The sequence below is a fragment of the Petaurus breviceps genome, unplaced genomic scaffold, assembly GCF_028583685.1.
Source record: "Petaurus breviceps papuanus isolate PSGF00001 unplaced genomic scaffold, PetGlider_PUasm1.0 470, whole genome shotgun sequence".
Classification (NCBI taxonomy): Eukaryota; Metazoa; Chordata; class Mammalia; order Diprotodontia; family Petauridae; genus Petaurus; species Petaurus breviceps.
The window spans coordinates 2,123,795-2,141,073 of NW_027186350.1; the positions used below are offsets into that span (position 1 = coordinate 2,123,795).

At 38.9% G+C, this 17,279-nt stretch overlaps 1 protein-coding gene and 1 long non-coding RNA gene across 2 annotated transcripts in view; both read left to right on the top strand.

Annotated features, from left to right (window-relative positions):
- RAD51AP1 (RAD51 associated protein 1) overlaps positions 1–6,543 on the top strand; it is a 29,633-nt gene extending 23,090 nt beyond the window's left edge. The window contains exons 5-9 of the mRNA XM_069101478.1: positions 829–915; positions 1,099–1,245; positions 4,323–4,481; positions 4,959–5,099; positions 5,822–6,543. Of these exons, the coding sequence (XP_068957579.1) occupies positions 829–915; positions 1,099–1,245; positions 4,323–4,481; positions 4,959–5,099; positions 5,822–5,952 (665 nt within the window). The 3' untranslated portion in view covers positions 5,953–6,543. The remainder of the gene's footprint in view (positions 1–828; positions 916–1,098; positions 1,246–4,322; positions 4,482–4,958; positions 5,100–5,821) is intronic.
- Positions 1–17,279, top strand: part of LOC138171930 (uncharacterized) — a 615,043-nt gene that overhangs the window by 265,090 nt on the left and 332,674 nt on the right. The gene's annotated exons all lie outside the window — the stretch shown is intronic.

Below are 17,279 nucleotides of genomic sequence, written 5' to 3' on the forward strand. Positions count from 1 at the left end.
ACAAAACATTTTACATATTTTCTAATATGAGAATCACAAAAGCCTTAGGAGATAGATTCTACAGGTATTGTTATCCCCATTTTACAGATGAGGAAACTGAGGCTCAGAGTGAAGTGATTGACCCAAAGTAACAGCTAGTAAGTATAAGAAGCAGGATGTGAATCTAAGTCTCTCCTAACTCAAGTCCATTATTTTTTCCTTTACACCATTCTGCCGGTCTGGTAGGCTCAAGTGAGTTATGAATTCAGGATTCTTTTATTGAATTATATCTTTAATTATTTTCCGGGGACATCATAGAAAATGGTGCAATTAATTGTCTGGATTGACTGTAGTCTTCACTACTTGAAAAGACACACCACAATTTTTATTTGTTGGCATTTAAGTTCTGCTCATTTGGAACATTTAGCTTACTTTTTGTGCTGACTCAGGTATTTTCTTATGTAAATGTAATTTAAATTGGTAGCTTTGTTTTGAGTAAATCTTTAGTTGTCAGTGATCAAAGTAGAAACTTATAATGAGGAATGCCATTGTACTTACTATACTTGCAGTTAAGAAATAACTTACCTCTTTTAGGAGAATAGGATGAATGTAGAATTTCCTTAGATGACCTGTTTCTTAGAGTAAAATGTATTCTGGGAATAATTAGTAAAATTTGGAGTCAAACCTTATTAAATAGCAGTATCCTAGAAGCATAGATTTCTCTGTAATTAAATGCAGTTTAATTTCTTTTTTAAAACTTAGGCTCCTTCATCTTTCAGAATACCTTTCAGTATTCTTAAACTTTGCATTTTATGGTGTGAATATTAAAGTGTCTTCTTGTCCTTCTAGATGTTGAAAAATGTGATACTGCTGAATCTGGAAAAATGAATATTTCTCCTCACCTCTCCAATTGCAGTGTAGATGGTGTTTGCTTCAGTAAGTTTGGGGCAGATCTTTTTTTCATCAACAGGGTTTTTCATCAATGGCAACTGTCTTGTTCATAAGAAATAATGAACAATAATCTGTTTGTCTTGGGCATTGCTGAAAATACAAATATTTATCTAATTGATTAGAATAAATCTACCACAGACTTTTCCATTGATTTTTATGTATCTCTAGATTTAAATAAGATTACTGAAGAAGATGACTCTCATGCTGGTCCTAGGCCAAGAAAAGCTGCATCCAAAGCTATAATACAACAGAGGAAGTTACTGAGAGAAAATAGTGAAGGTGATGATGGTACTGACTCTGAACCAAACTTCACAAGTAAGTATTATCTTATTTTATAACTCACTCTGTGAGTTACAATGTATGCTACAATGATTTATAAATATATTTCATTGATAAGACCAGCAATTTATACACATTATTTAAAAATATGAAAAAGAGGGAAACATGGTAGAACCTCAGGCAGACTTTTAAGGGATCACAGAACAAAAACTTTGTTTTGCCTTTTTGTTGCTTTTTAATGCCCTTGTTTCTGTCATGTTAAAGACCTAAGGGTTTTTTAAAACAAGATTTTTCCCCTTACTTGAGAGGGAGGAATGAGGAAAGGAACATTATCTTAAGGAAGAGATAAACTCTGAGACTTAAAGTCTTTTAACTGTTGTTTGTACATAGTTGTCATCATGTTCTTTATCCCCATTAGAATGTGACGTCCTTGAGAAGTTGGATTGTTTTTTACCTTTCTTTGTTTCTCAGTGCTCAATAGAGTGCCTGGCACAGATTTGATCTAACTAGGGAATGCGTTCCTGGCCTGGGGGATGGCTAGGACAAAGGCAAGGAGATAGAATGTCATGAGGAAGAGAGGGGGAAGCTAGTTTGGCTGGGTCACAGGGAGAAGGAGGAATGTTGCCCAATGAGGCTGGAAACATGATTTGGGGCCAGGTTGTGTAGGGCTTTAAAAACTAAACAAGAGTTTATGTTTTAATCCTAGACATAATAGGAAGCTACTGGAGTTCATTGAGTAGGGGGTTCATATGGTCCAATCTTTTAGGGAAGATTACTCTTCAGGAAATGCATTAGAATGTTGAAAAATTTGAGGCAGGAAGGCCTGTTAGGAGATTGTCGCAATATTCTTGCCAAGAGGTGGTGAGGGCTTGAACCAGGGTGGCAGCTGTGTGAATGAAAAGGAAGGCTAGAGTAGGAGAGATGTTGTGAGGGTAGAAATGGCAAGATTTGGCAACTGATTGGCTATGTGGAGTGAAGGGAGTATAAGGGTTGAGATAATGCTAAGGTTATGAACCTGGGAGAGTGGAGTGATGGTGATACCTTTGACAGAGAGAGAATTTTGGAAGCAAGGAGGGTTTATGGGGAAGATAATGAGTCCAATTTTAGATACATTGAATTTAAGATTTCTCTGGGACATCCAGTTTGAAATGTCCAACAGACAGTGGATAGAAACCTGGATTCTTAGTCGTTATAATCTGTGTTCAAGACTCCCTTCAGACACATACTTAAGTCACTTAACCTCTTAGGAAACCAAGCGACTCTGTAAGACTACAAATTGTAAAACAATTGCTGATCTCCAATGGTAGGTAGAGAGAGGATTCCTATCTTGTTTCTTTTGGATAAAGTAGACTCATTGAGATTCATAGTTCAGTCATGGATTTCATCCCACTGAGTCTCACTGAAAGTCCAAGTCTTTAGAGAAGGCTGAGAGCAATGTCCAGCTCTTTTCCCAAAACTTTGGGCTTATCCCAAACACAGTTTGGCTTTTCCCAAGTAATACTAACTACAGTCATGTATGCAAACGGCTAACCATATATGCCCAATGACTAGGCAGTATGATAAGAATTACGTCTATAATAATTGTTATAAAGATTCTACAGCAGTGAACTCTGTTCATCCCTGTAGCCTAGTCATCTGTTCACAATTTTAAAAAAAATCAAAAGAAACATTGTTTGGTACATAAAATACTCATTGTACTTTTTGGATCTCCTTTTCCAGTATATCTCCAGCCATCCAGAAAAAATCTTTAGTTCTGCTCAGGCTTGGGCTTTGACGATTGTCAGATTTACCTAAAGAGAACACACATACAGGATTTTGTCAGTTATGTCACCGAATGGAAGTTAACTGAACTTCCGGAGGGACTTCTCTATTCAGATTTACTATGTCATTCTGTATTGCATGTGATAATAAAAGAGTCCTGTGTTTTGATAATAATACTTGAACTAGTCTTGAGTGGACAGCTGGTTGTTTAGATGTTATACAGTCCTATAATTTTCTTCCATGTAACAGGTAAATTTGGGCATCAGAATTATTAGTGCTCCTGACTTTTCTTTGTATATGATATCTTATATTTAATGTCTCTCAGATGCTAGGAAATACATCCTTGATCTGAATTCTTTCAAGTGACTATAACTCACAAATCTATTCTGCCAAGGTGAGACTAAAATTGATGGATGTCTTGTTAAAACTGCTCATAATTAAAAAAAAATTTAGAAAACTCACTGAAGCCAAAGGTAGAAAACCTAATTCATTAAAAAAATTTTATATTTAAAAAGTTAACAAAATTCTACTCTTTTTAAAAATCCATTTTTCTCTCTCCCACCTCCTCCAACAATTGAAAAAGAAAAACAAAATCCTTGCAACAAATATGCATAGTCAAGCAAAACAAATTCCTGATTGATTATGTCCAAAAAAATGGATCTCAGTCTTCAGTGCAAGACCATTAATCTCTGTCAGGAGATTGGTATCATGTTTTATCATTTATTCCTCTGGAACTGATGGGGTTCTCAGGCCCCAGCCCTAAAATTATACCTCTGAAAGCCTCCCAATTTCTCTGTAGTGCCCTGCCTGGTGAGAAAATTTTCTCTTGTTGCAGAACACATTCTCTTATCAGAACAGATGCAGGGGTGCCTGTCCCAAGGATTTTTGTCCCTGGCTGGCCCCAGGACTCTCCCTTATGCCAGGTCCCCAAGATCAATGCCTCTGACAACTCCCTCAAAATGTTTGGTATCAACAGAATTGTAGCTGCAGACTGTATTTTCCCATCCATAGATTATAGGTGTCTGCTTCCAAAGACATCTGTACACCTGATATATCCCTTGAGGGTCCTAAATTACCTAATTAGCATCCTTGGCATTCCTTTCCCTTGTCCCTTTTTGGTATAAGCTCCAGTACCATCCTTACTAGCTTGCAAGGTTCCCTAAGAACCCTTGCCACTTCTATTGGCATCATAATAAACTTTTTGCCACTTGACTAGGAGAAAGCTTGAGTGTGTGGATTTTTTCCAGGTGACATTGGCATTCTCAGGATCCCAGCACACCAGACCTCTTCAGAATCATAGTTGGAATCATTTTCTTGGTTCTGCACCTAATTAACTTTTTCCTTTGATTCAGGTGAAAGTAATTCTGATTTCAGTGAAAGTGAGGGGAAAGATGATGAAGATTTTACCACAAGGAAAAATAAAGCCAAAGAAAATAAAAAGAGAAGTGCTAAGGTCAAAGCCCCAGTGGAAAAGAAAGAGAAGAAAGCTTCTAAGACTTCTCACAGTTTGGGTAAACTGGATTTGAAACATTGAGCTTTGCCAAAGAAGTATATTTTATTTGCCCTATTGATTTTCTTCTTTTAAAATTGTACTCTTTCTAATTATTTTGGAAATGCAGGTTTCTGGCTAAAAATACTTTTGCAAAAGTGACTACAGTTTGATTCATTAAAATTCAACTATGCTAACTTCTTATAGCTCCTTTTTTTGCTCCTGAAAATATGGAACCTTTCATCTAAAGTGCATTCAATTAGAAATGAATTCTTTCTAACCTTACCACTGAAACTACTTTCTTTAAGGTTACCAACTTATTTTTTAAATACTTGGGGAATTAAGACTTCTCGAAGGAGCTGTTACTTAAACTGAGTCTCCAAGATACTGATTTTACTGTAATTTCTTATTATTCGATTTTGAAAAAACAATTGTGTATTCTTTAAAGTGTGAAACTAATTTGGCTTAATTTTTCCTTTTTTCTTTTTCAAACATGTAGCTCCAGTGATCTCTCATCCAGCACCTGTTGAATCAAAATCAGCAACAAAGGAAGGTTGTCTGTCTTCAGAACTTGTTAGGAAGCCGTTACAAACCCTCAGCCCTTTAGTTGAATCTAAGAGGCCCAGATGGGTCCCACCAGGTGAGGAATTTTTATTTATCCAAGTAATCGTAGTGCCTGGGGAAGTTAGTGGCTGCATCAGTCTGTTTAGTTAGCAAATTCTTATCTCCAGAATTTGGCTATGAAACTTAAGAGATTTTTAGTTTACTTCAGCAGAAAGAACACTGGACTTGAAGCAAGAAGTCCTAGAGTTTGAGAACCAGCTATGTTCCTTATTTGCTTGAATGGCTTTAGATGCTTAGCTTTTCTGGGTTTCAGCTTCCTATTGCTGGGTTTGGAGGGGACAGCTATAGTGTGGAAAATTACATACACCATCAGACTGTTAAAATATTTGTTAGATTTGCTTGATTGCTTGTTTTCCTCTTTTATTCTTTAACTCCTCCCTTCCATAGCTAAATCCATGACCAAGTTCTATCCATTTTTCTTTTGTAATTTCACCTAAATCTATCTCTTTCTTTCCATTTCCGCTGTTTCTACCCTAATCTAGGTCTTCATCATTTATATGTGAATTGAATATAGCTTCCTAACTAGGTTTTTTTTTTGGTCACAAATTTCTTTTGCTTTCAATCCTTCCTACATAGAGTAGCTTAAGTGATATTATCACTTCCCATTGCCTGTGAAATAAAGTCCAAACTCCTTAGCCTGGCATTCCTCACCTGACATGTGATTCCCCCCAGCCTTTTCTTTGAACCTTTGGAAAGATGACTTATAATTCTAGCAACACGTGGTGCATTCTCTTTTAGCTTCATCAGGAAACAGCAACAGCAACCGACTTGGAGGAGTTTCTGTCAAGTCTCCCAGTCATAGTCTCCGACTTGGGCTGTCCAGATTTGCACGAGTTAAACCTCTCCACCCAACTGCCAGTAGTACCTGAAAATGGTGGAAAAGAGATCTTTGACAAAGGAATTCAAATTTTGAAAGAATGTTCTTATTGAAAAGGGTAATGATGATCTAAATATAGTTCTTTTCAGTTTGATGCAGAAAATCTTAAATCCTAAAAGCTTAAGGATATTGCTAGTCTCTTCATGATTCTGAAGAGAAGTTTGTTAAGAACTGTCTTCTAATTAATTTCTTCCTAAAGAACACATATTTAATTTGGAATAACAAGTTGGTTGATGTCAGTTTTGGAAGTACTAAATGTATGATATAATGTAGTAACAGATGTATACTTATAGCCAATTGTGACTTAGTGTAATTTATGTCAACACAGTTTTGTAGAGTTTATTGGGAAAGTGAAAATTACAATTACACTTCCCTCTCTTCATGTAACACTTAACTTGTAGAAGCTAATTAAGCTAAATCATATGTTTTATTATAAGGATGTTTCATCTTTTAATAAGCAAAATATTTTTCTAATAAAAATATGTAACTTATATTTTTAAGTAGCTGCTGAATTGTGACTTAATGGATCACATTACAATTTTGTGTATAATGTATAAATAAATTTTCATGACAATTTATAAAGCTTCAATATCGTCAAGCCCTTCCTTCTAGAGAAAGGATGAATAAATATGAAACTAAATTTTATGTTTATTTTTAGTTTACATCATTCATTTCCATAAGATTTTGAGTTCTCCCCATCTTTCCCCTACCTACCACCCCAAAACAGTGAGCCCACTGTATACTCCCTCCCCGAATCTGCTCTCTCCTATATCCTCCCTCTCCCATGCCCCCTCCAACTTTCCGGTAGGGCAAGATGGATCTCCATCCACCAATGCCTGTATATCATATTTGCCAGTTGCATGTAAAAATAATAATAATAATAATATATTTTTTAAACATTTGATTTTAAAACTTTGAATTCCAGATTCTTTCCCTTCCTCCCTCATCGCCCACCCTTACTGGGAAGATAAGCAGTTCAATATAGGTTGTATGTGTGTACCCATGCAAAACATTTCCATAGTGGATATATTGTGAAAGACTGACTCTTTCCCTCCATCTTATCCCGCCTCCCACTTGTTCTATTCTCTACTTTGACCCTGTCCCTTTTCAAAAGTGTGTGCTTCTAATTACCCTCCCCCCACAACCTGCCTTCCCCTCCATCATCCCCCCTCTCATCCCCTACTCTCCTGTAGGGCAAGATACCCTATTTAGTATATATGTCATTTCCTCCCTAATTCAGTGAGAGTAAGGTTAACCCATTCCTTTTTGCCTTCCTGTTCTTCCCCTCCATTGTAACCATTTTCCCTTGCCTCTTCTATATGACATAGTTTATCCCATTCTGTGTCTCCCCATCTCCTCTCATTATTTTCTCTCTCACCTCTCAGTTTCACCTTTTATGTGTCATCCCTGCCTATTTAATTGATCCTGTGCCCTCTGTCTATGTATACCTGTTCATATATATACACACACTCACATATGTATTCATATGCCAATGTACCCTCCTATATAGACATATATATGTATGTACACACACACACACATATATATATATATATATATAATTTATATTTATATTACCTTCAACTATCCTTATACTGAGAAAAGTATCATTAAGTTGCAATTATTGTTTTTCCATGTAGGAATATAAATAGTTCAACTTTGATAAGTTTCTTATGATTTCTTTTCCCTATTTACCTTCTCATGCTTCTCTTGCTTTTTGTATTTGAATGTCACATTTTCTATTTAACTATGGTTTTTTCATCAAGAGAGCTTGAAAGTCCTCTATTTCATTGAATGACCATATTTTCCCCTGAAACATGATACTCAGTTTTGCTGGGTAGGTGATTCTTGGTTTTAATCCCAGCTCCTTTGACCTCCGGAATATCATGTTCTAAGCCCTTTGATCCCTCAATGTAGAAGCTGCCAGATCCTGTGTTATCCTGATTGTGTTTCTACAATATTCAAATTGTTTCTTCTTGGCTGCTTGTAATAGTTTCTCCTTGGTCTGGGAATTTTGGAACCTGGCTATAATATTCCTAGGAGTTTTATTTTGGGGATCTTTTTCAGGAGGTGATTGGTAGATTCTTTCAACTTCTATTTTTCCATCAGGTTCTAAAACATCAGGGCAGTTTTCCTTGAGAATTTCTTGAAGGATGATTTCTAGGTTCTTTTTTTGATCATGGCTTTCAGGTAGTCCAATAATTTTTAAATTAACTCTCCTGGACCTATTTTCCAGGTCTGTAGTTTTTCCAATTAGATATTTCACATTGCCTTTTATTTTTTCATTTGTTTGGATCTGTTTCATTGTATCTTGATTTCTCGTAGTCACTAGGTTCCATTTGCTCCAATCTAATTCTGAAGGAATTATTCTCTTGAGTGAGCTTTTGAGATTTTTTTTTCCATCTGACAAAGTTGGCTTTCTAAGGCATTCTTCTCCTCATTGGCTTTTTGAGCCTCTTTTGCCTTTTGAGTGAGTCTGTTTTTTAAGGTGTTATTTTCTTCAGTCAGGTTGTTGACTCTCTTTTCATGATTTTCTTGCATCATTCTCATTTCTCTTCCCAATTTTTTCTCCACTTCTCTTATTTGGTTTTCTAAATCCTTCTTAAGCTCCTCTATGACCTGTAACCAGTTCATATTTTTGTTCCATATTTTGGAAGCTTTTGGTTCAGGAGTTCTGACTTTGTTGTCTTCCTGCCATTCCATGCTTTGATTCTTTTTGTCCCCAAAAAAGGAATCCAAAATTGGATTGCTGTGCTTGCTTTGCTTCCTTTGCTTGCTCATGTTGCCACTCAATTACTTGACTTTTGAGCTTTTTGCCACAGTAGAACTCTGCTTCCAGAGAGGAGAGCTTTGTCCCAAATCGCTGGGGTTTTCGCAGGTGCCAGACCTATTAGTTGGGTGCCCTTTCAAAAGCTTCCACTGGCTCTGGCACCTGGTCATACACCCCAAGGACCTCCACCCAAGATAGCGATCCAGATCCAAGCAGGTTAAAGTAAGAGCAATTACCCTTCTGAATGGTCGCTTGGTCCCTATGATCTCTGTAGGCCAGGAGCTCTGAAGCAGCCACAACATTTCTCCCTCCGGGGGCAGAGGATGGACCGCATTCTCGATCCCCCTGTTTCCAAAGTCCACACTGACCTTTTACTTTGCCTTTGGCATTTATGGGTTAATAATTCTGGGAACCACCCACTGGTGGTGATCCACTCTCCTGAAGTCCCTCTAGCCATGGCTGGTTGGGGCTGCCCTGGGGCTAAAACTGTGGCCTCATGCAGGCCTGGGCTCTGCTCCCAGCTCACTTTGTTGGACCCTTCCTGCCAGCCTGCCTTCAGTGGGAAATTTATTTCTCTCTGCCACTTTATGGGTTCTGTAGCTCTGAAGTTTGTTTGGAGTCATATTTTATAGGTATTTAAGGTGGTTATAGGGGGAGCTCAGGGAGTTTTCCTGCTTCTATGCTGCTATCTTGGCTCTGCCCCCTTGACTTCTTTATGGATGCTTTTCTTGACATCAATATCCACCAGTCCCTCTAATATCTTACATATTGTGATAAATTGTAACTTTCAGTCAACAAACATTTTTAAGGGGTTATGTCCCATACACTGTGCCTTGGGATATAAAAAAGGGCAAAAATAGCCCAAGGTAATAGGGGAGGTAATATATAAATAGGTACATTATAAGATAAGTAGTCAATAAGAATTCACTAGTTGCTTGGCACTGTGGGCTGAGCACTGGGGATACAAAGAAGGGAAAAAACATGGTTCTTGCCCTCAGAGAGCTCAAATTGTAATAGGAGAGACAATATGCAAATATAGATACATATATATGGAGTAAATGAAAAGTTACCTCAGGAAAGGCCCTAGCAATTGGAGGAGTGGGGTGCACATGCTTCTGGGCTGAGGCTTGAAAGAAGCCAAGGTGTGGAAGGAGAACATTCTAGGTATGTGGAATTACCAGTGCAATGAAGAGGTGAATGATGAAGTTAAGTGTGTGAGGTTCATTGCAGTTTGATTAAAGTGTGAAAAGACTAGAAAGGCAGGAACCTGAGGGCCTTCAAATGTTCATTAGAATTTTATATTTGCGGCTCTGGAGTCAGGAGGACCTGAGTTCAAATTTGGCTTCAGACATTTAACACAAAAAGCTAGCCGTGTGACCTTGGGCAAGTCACTTAGCCCTGATTGTCCTCCAAAAAAAAGGCAAAAAAAATGTTATATTTGAACCTAGAGGTAATAAGGAGCCACTGGAGTTGGGGGCAGGGGTAGGAGATAACATGTCAGGCCTGCATAGATCACATCAGCAGCTATATAGAAGGATTGGATTGGGAAGAGAGTTGAGGGTAGAAGACTGCTGCAGTAGTCGAAGGCAGAGGTTGTCTAAGTGGAAAGAAGATGTATATGAGATGCTGTGAAGGTAAAAAGGCAGCACGTTGGTTGTGTGGGTTAGCGAAAATGACACTTGAGATTGCAAGCCTGAATGATTAAGGGAACAGTAGTAGTGTCAACAGTAATAATAAAGTTGGGAATAGTATAGGGTTTGGACCAGCCAGAGGGACTCCAGATCAGCAGCAGCTTTGGCCGTTCCCAGATTTATCAATACATAGATGCGAAGGACAAGGTGAGAGGCCAGTGCAGTCTGGACTTTGGGACCCAGGAAGTGGGAGTGCGTGGCTTTTACCCCCGGAGCGAGAAACCACTGAGATGCCAGCACAGCCTGCCAGCACCACGTGGTGGCTTCAGCTCCTGGTCTGCAGAGTGTAGGGGGACCAAGCACCAGTCTGAGGGGTCATCGCTCTTGCTTTAACCTGCTTGGATCTGGACTGCAGTTTAGGGTGGAGGTCCTGGGGTGTGTGTCCAGCTTGCCAGAGCGTGTGGAGACCTCACAGAGGGCACCCATCTAATACCTCTGGCAGCTGAGAAAACCTCAGCATTTGGGACGAAAACTCCCCTGTCTGGTGGCAGAGTCCTACTGTGGCAAAAAGCCCAAAAGTCAAATCATTGAGTGGCAAAATGAGCAGGCAGAGGAAACAAAGCAGACAGAAGATTCCAACATTACACTCCTATTTTGGGGATAAGAAGGAGCAAGGCATGGAACAGGAGGAAAACAGTGAAGTCAGAACTCCTGCACCAAAAGCTTCAAAGGAAAATACAAGCTGATTACAGGCCATAGAGGACCTTAAGAAGCAGATAAGAGAAGTGGAGGAAAAATTGGGAAGAGAAATGAGAACGATGCAAGAAAATTATGAAAGGAGAGTCAACAGCCTGACTGAAGAAAATAATACCTTAAAAAACAGACTGACTCAAATGGCAAAGGAGGCTCAAAAAGGCAATGAGGAGAAGAATGCCTTAAAAAGTCGAATTTGCCAGATGGAAAAAGAATCTCAAAAGCTCACTGAGGAGAATCATTGCTTCAGAATTAGATTGGAGCAAATGGAAGCTAATGACTTTGTGAGAAATCAAGATGCTGTTAAACAGATCCAAACAAATGAAAGAATAGAAGGCAATGTGAAATATCTCATGGGAAAAACCACTGACCTGGAAAATAGATCCAGGAGAGATAATTTAAAAAATTATTGGACTGCCTGAGAGCCATGACCAAAGTAAGAGCCTGAAAAGCATCCTCCAGGAAGTTCTCAAAGAAAACTGCCCTGATGTTTTAGAACCAGAGGGCAAAATAGAGGTTGAAAGAATCCACCGATCACCTCCTGAAAAAGATCCCAAAAAGAAAACTCCTAGGAATATTATAGCCAGGTTCCGGAATTCCCAGATTAAGGAGAGAATATTACAAGCAGCCAGGAAGAAACAATTTGAATATTGTGGAAACACAATCAGGATAACCCAGGATCTGGCAGCTTCTACACTGAGGGATCGAAGGGCTTGGAATGTGATATTCCAGAGGTCAAGGGAGCTGGGATTAAAACCAAGAGTCACCTACCCAGCAAAACTGAGTATCATGTTTCAGGGGAAAATATGGTCATTCGGTGGAATACAGGACTTTCAAGCATTCTTGCTGAAAAAACCAGAGTTGAATAGAACATTTGACATTCAGATACAAGAAGCAAGAGAAGTATGAGAAGGTAAACAGGGAAAAGAAATCATAAGGAACTTATCAAAGTTGAACTATATATTTTTTTTTAAGCAATCGGGGTTGAGTGGCTTGTTCGGGGTTGCATGGCCAGTTATTGTTTCTGGGTGTGGTGCTAAGTGTCTGGGCCCGGATTTGATCCGGGTCGTCCCGGCACTGGAACCGGTGCTCTTGCTCACTGAGCCACCTGGCCAAAGTTGAACTATTAACATTCCTACATGGAAAAACAATAATTGTAACCTATGAAACTTTTCTCAGTAGTTGAAGGGATTAGAAATATATATATATGTCTTTATATGAGGGTATGCGGGCATATGAATACATATGTGAATGTGTGTATATACGTTTACAGGTATACATAGATAGAGGGCACGGGACCAATTTAACAGGAAGGGATGATACTTAAAAGGTGAAATTAAGGGGCGGCCAGGTAGCACAGCAAGTGAGAGCACCGGCTCCAGTGTTGAGAAGACCTGGAGATCGAATCCCGGGCTCAGACACTTAGCACCCACCCAGAAACACCTGGCCGTGTAACCTTGAGCAAGTTACTTAACCCCAATTGCTTAGGGGCGGCCAGGTGGCTCAGCGAGTAAGAGCACCGGCTCCAGTGTTGGGACGACCTGGAGATCGAATCCCGGGCTCAGACACTCAGCACCACACCCAGAAATAACTGGTCGTGTAACCTTGAGCAAGTTACTTAACCCCGATTGCTTAAAAAAAAAAAAAAGGTGAAATTAAGAGGTGAGAGGAATATAATGAGAGGAGATGGGGAGAGACAGAGTGGGGCAAACTATCTCATACAGAAGAGGCAAGGGAAAATGGTTACAATGGAGGGGAAGAATAGGAAGGCAAAAGGGAATAGGTCAACCTTATTCCTATTGAATCTGGCTTGAGAAGGGAGGGAAATACACACTAAATAGGGGATCTCACCCTCCAGGAGAATAGGGGGGGAAGGGAATGTGAGGGGGGATGATGGAAGGGAGGGCAGGCTGGGGGGGGGAGGGAAGTTGGAAGCACCCACTTTTGAAAAGGGACAGGATCAAAGTAGAGAATAGAACAAGTGGGAGGTGGGATAGGAGGGAGGGAAAAATAGTCAGTCTTTTACAATACATCTACTATGTTATTGTCTTGCATTAGCCACACATGTACAACCTATACTGAGCTACTTGTCTCCCCAGTGGGGGTGGGTGGCAGGGGGGGAAGGGAATGAATCTGGAATTGAAAGTTTTAAAATCAAATATTCAAATATATGTATATGTGTGTGTGTATACTATTATTAATACCATCTTACATGTAATTAAGAAAAAAGATATACAGGCACTGAGGCATAGAGATCCACTGGAAAAGTTGAAACAGGTATGGGAGAAAATATGGAAGAGAGCAGATTGGAGGTGGGGATATCCTGTGGGACTGCTGTTTTGGGGGGATGGGTGGGGGAAAAACGGGGAGAAAATTTGTAACTCAAAATCTGGCGGAAATGAATGATGTAAATCAGCAGTTAATAAAGCATTTACATTAAAAAAAAAAAGAAATGACATGCAGGGTGGTTCCTAATAAGAGAAAGATTAAAAAAAATCATCAAAACTAATCGGTAACTTAACATGACAATATATATGTAATGCTGCTCACTATAGACACTCCCCTCTATCTCTGCAAAGGTGTAAAGATGCCTCTCACCATTCCTTTGCATGCTGTTTCTCGCATTTTCATTGTTATGAGTATTGTTTATATTTTTTTGTTGGCTCTGTTAATTTTATATTAGTTCACATAAGTTTTTTCATGCTTCTCTGAATTTATTTTGACATTTATTTGATAATATTCATCTGTCTCAATCTGTTTAGCTATTTCCTCAGTTGGTAGACATCTATATCTTGTCCAGTATGTTTTACTAATAAAAAAAAAAGTGGTGATTAAAAAAAAAAGAGTATAGGGTTTGGAAGGAAAGATGAATTGTGTTAGACGTGTTTGAGGTACCTACAGGACGTCTAGTGTGAGACGATGCATAGGAGAGAAGCTTAGAGGAGACTATACATAGAGATCTAGGCATCACCTACAGATGGTAACTGAAGCTATAGGAGCCACTGGGATCTCCCAGGGAGATAGTAGAGAAGAGCTTTGAGGAGAACTCAAAGTAGTGGATATGCCCTGGATGGAGATCCTGCAACAGAGATTGAGAAAGAGTGATCAGGCTTCAGAGCGAAAAGGCTCTGGCAGCTGGAGGGACCGGGAAAGACTTGGAATAATCTTATAAACTTGATATTTTTACTAATTGTAGAGCATATACTTTATCCACCCTAGTGTAACATGTGCTGACATACTCCAATGGATCTGTGATCTCATTGGTGTAGAGGTAGAATCAATATTATGTGAAGAATAAGGAAAAAGGAGGAGTCAAGGAAGAAGATAACTGAGGTGGCAAATCTGAGTGGCCAGAAGGACGGTGCTTCTCTCAGCAGTCACAAGGAATTTAGGAAGAAGGTAAGCTTTTTGAGGGATTATAGGTCACAGTGAGAGTGAAGTGATTTCTGAATTGTAATGTGTTGCCTAGAGGTTGCTCTTAGGGTGATAAATACTCATTTTCAGTTATTGTACTGTTACGTGAGTCAAAGCCAATATATCACCACTGAAGGAATGTTAGTGTTAAAAATATGGTCTTTTGGCCCCATATGTACCAAAATATTGATAGCAACACATCTGGTAGTTGCAAAGAACTGAAACAAAGTAGATACCCATCAATTAAAGAATTACTAAACACATTGGTATGTGAATGTAATGGAATTTTACTGTGCTATAAGAAATGATGAATATAGAAAAGTATGTGAAAATTTACTGAACTGATACAGAATGAAATACACAGAACCAGAAAAACAATATACAATGTACAATAATTTATACAGCAATGTAAGTGAAAGGAAGGAAAAAAAAATTAAGTAACTTCTATTTGCCAGGCACTTTACAAGTATGATTTCATTTGATCCTTACAGCAAACCCTGGGAGATAGGGTTTTATTATTCTAATTTTACAGTTAAAGAAACTGAGGAATAAAGAGGTTAAGTGATTTGCCTAGGATCACAGAACTAATAAGGTCTTGGGCCACATTTCAACTCATATCTTCCTGACTCTAGGTCCAGTGGACTATCCACTGCAGCTCTTAGTTAACTTGAAACAAAACTGAATACTGCAAAATTATGACCAAATTTGGCCCCAAAGAAAAGATATGAGAAAACACCTCCTCTCCTTTGCAGAAGGGTCCATAATGTGTGGAATATAGCAGAGAATGTCAGGTTTTTTGGTTAGTTTTGCAGAAGGTTGTGTTTTTTTCCTTTTTATTCTTTATTATTATAAGAGATTGATCCCTGGGAAATGAAGGATCAGGAATACAGTGAGAATGTAAAAACATTGACCCGCCCAGGGTCACACATCTACTAAATGTCTGAGACCAGATTTGGACTCATGAAGATGAGTCTTCCTGACTTTAGGCCTGGCACTCTATCCACTGTGCCACTTAGCTGCCCTTAATAAGAATTGCTGTTTAAAAAAAATTAAAGACTACTTGGTTATACTAACAAAAATCTGGGAATCAAAAAGAACAAAATTCAACTTTCTAGTAATTTTCTTAAAGAATTTGTTAATATGAAAAATATAGCCTCAGCACAGAGGTATATGGAATTCCATTTCCCCTGAAGAAAGGGTGAGTATATAAAAGGTTAAGGAGGCAAAAAGGGCATTTTGGTGGCACAGTGCAAGCCTGGAGTTAGGAAGACTCAGCTTCATGAGTTCAAATCCAGCCTCAGACACTGAGCAAATCATATTACCACCATTTGTCTTAGTTCCTCATCTATAAAAATCCCAAATGGTGTCACAAAGAATCATATATAAATGAACAAGGAGACAGCATGTACCAAGGGGGAGGGGAGGGAATATGTATACGCTACCATGTGCGTACACAGACACACATACACATTATATATACATACATACATATGAGTCTGTGTACATATATACATACACATACATATGTATATATGATACACAGTGTTGACATGCCAGAACTTATGCTCCATTGAGGGGTAGCTAGGTGGTGCAGTGGATAGAGTGATGGGCCTGAAGGCAGGAATACTGTGAGTTTGAATATGACCTTGGATACCTATTAGCTAGGTGACTCCACTCAAGTCACTTAACCCTATTTGCCTCAGTTTCCTTGTCTGGAAAGTGAGCTGGAGGAGGAAATGGCAAACCGCTCCAGCATCTTTGCCAAGAAAGCCCCAAATGGGGTCACAGAAAGCCAGACACTGCAAACAGCAGCAATGTACCAGTGACATTGGTATTCTCTATTCTAGGGAGTGTTGGAGAAGCATTCTTGCAAAGGTGATCAGGGCCAGTTATGAATAAATGAGTTACAAAACGACAGGCTTAGACCAGTTTGTTTACATCTTTATGAGAAAGGGCATTATATTATGTTTAAAATAGTATTTCTATTTCTACTGTTCATTACTTGTCTAATCTAATTGGCATATCTTTCATAATATCCATGCAGACACAACTCTATCACATGTGTGTGTGTGTATATATATATGTGCACACATACACAGTAGTATATATGTATCCTCCCCCCCCCCCTTTGTACATGCTGCCTCCTTATTGTGTCTGACTCTTTGTGACCCCATTTGGGATTTTCTTGGTAAAGATACTGGGAGTGGTTTGCCATTTACTTTTCCAGCTCATTAAAAATGAGATGAGGAACTAAGACAGATGGGGGTAAAATGATTTGTTCGGTGTCTGAGGCCAGATTTGAACTCATGAAGCTGAGTTTTTCTGACTCCAGGCCTGCATTCTATCCACTGTGTCACCAAAATGCCCTTACTGCCTCCTTACCGTTTTATGTATACTCACCCTTTCTTCAGGGAAAATGGAATTCCATATACCTCTGTGCTGAGTCCATATTTTTCATGTTAACAAATTCTATAAGAAAATTATTAGAAAGTTGAATTTTGTTCCTTTTGATTCTCAGAATTTTTGCTAGTATAACCAAGAACTTTTAAAGTTGTTTTTTTTTTTTTTAAACAGCAGTTCTTATTAAGAACAGCTAGGTGGCACAGTGGGTAGAGTGCCAGACCTGGAGTCAGGAAGACTCACCTTCATGAGTCCAAATCTGGTCTCAGACACTTAGTTGTGTCACCCTGGGGGCAAGTCATTTACTGTTTCCTCATCTGTAAAATGAGCTGGAGAAAGAAACCACTCCAG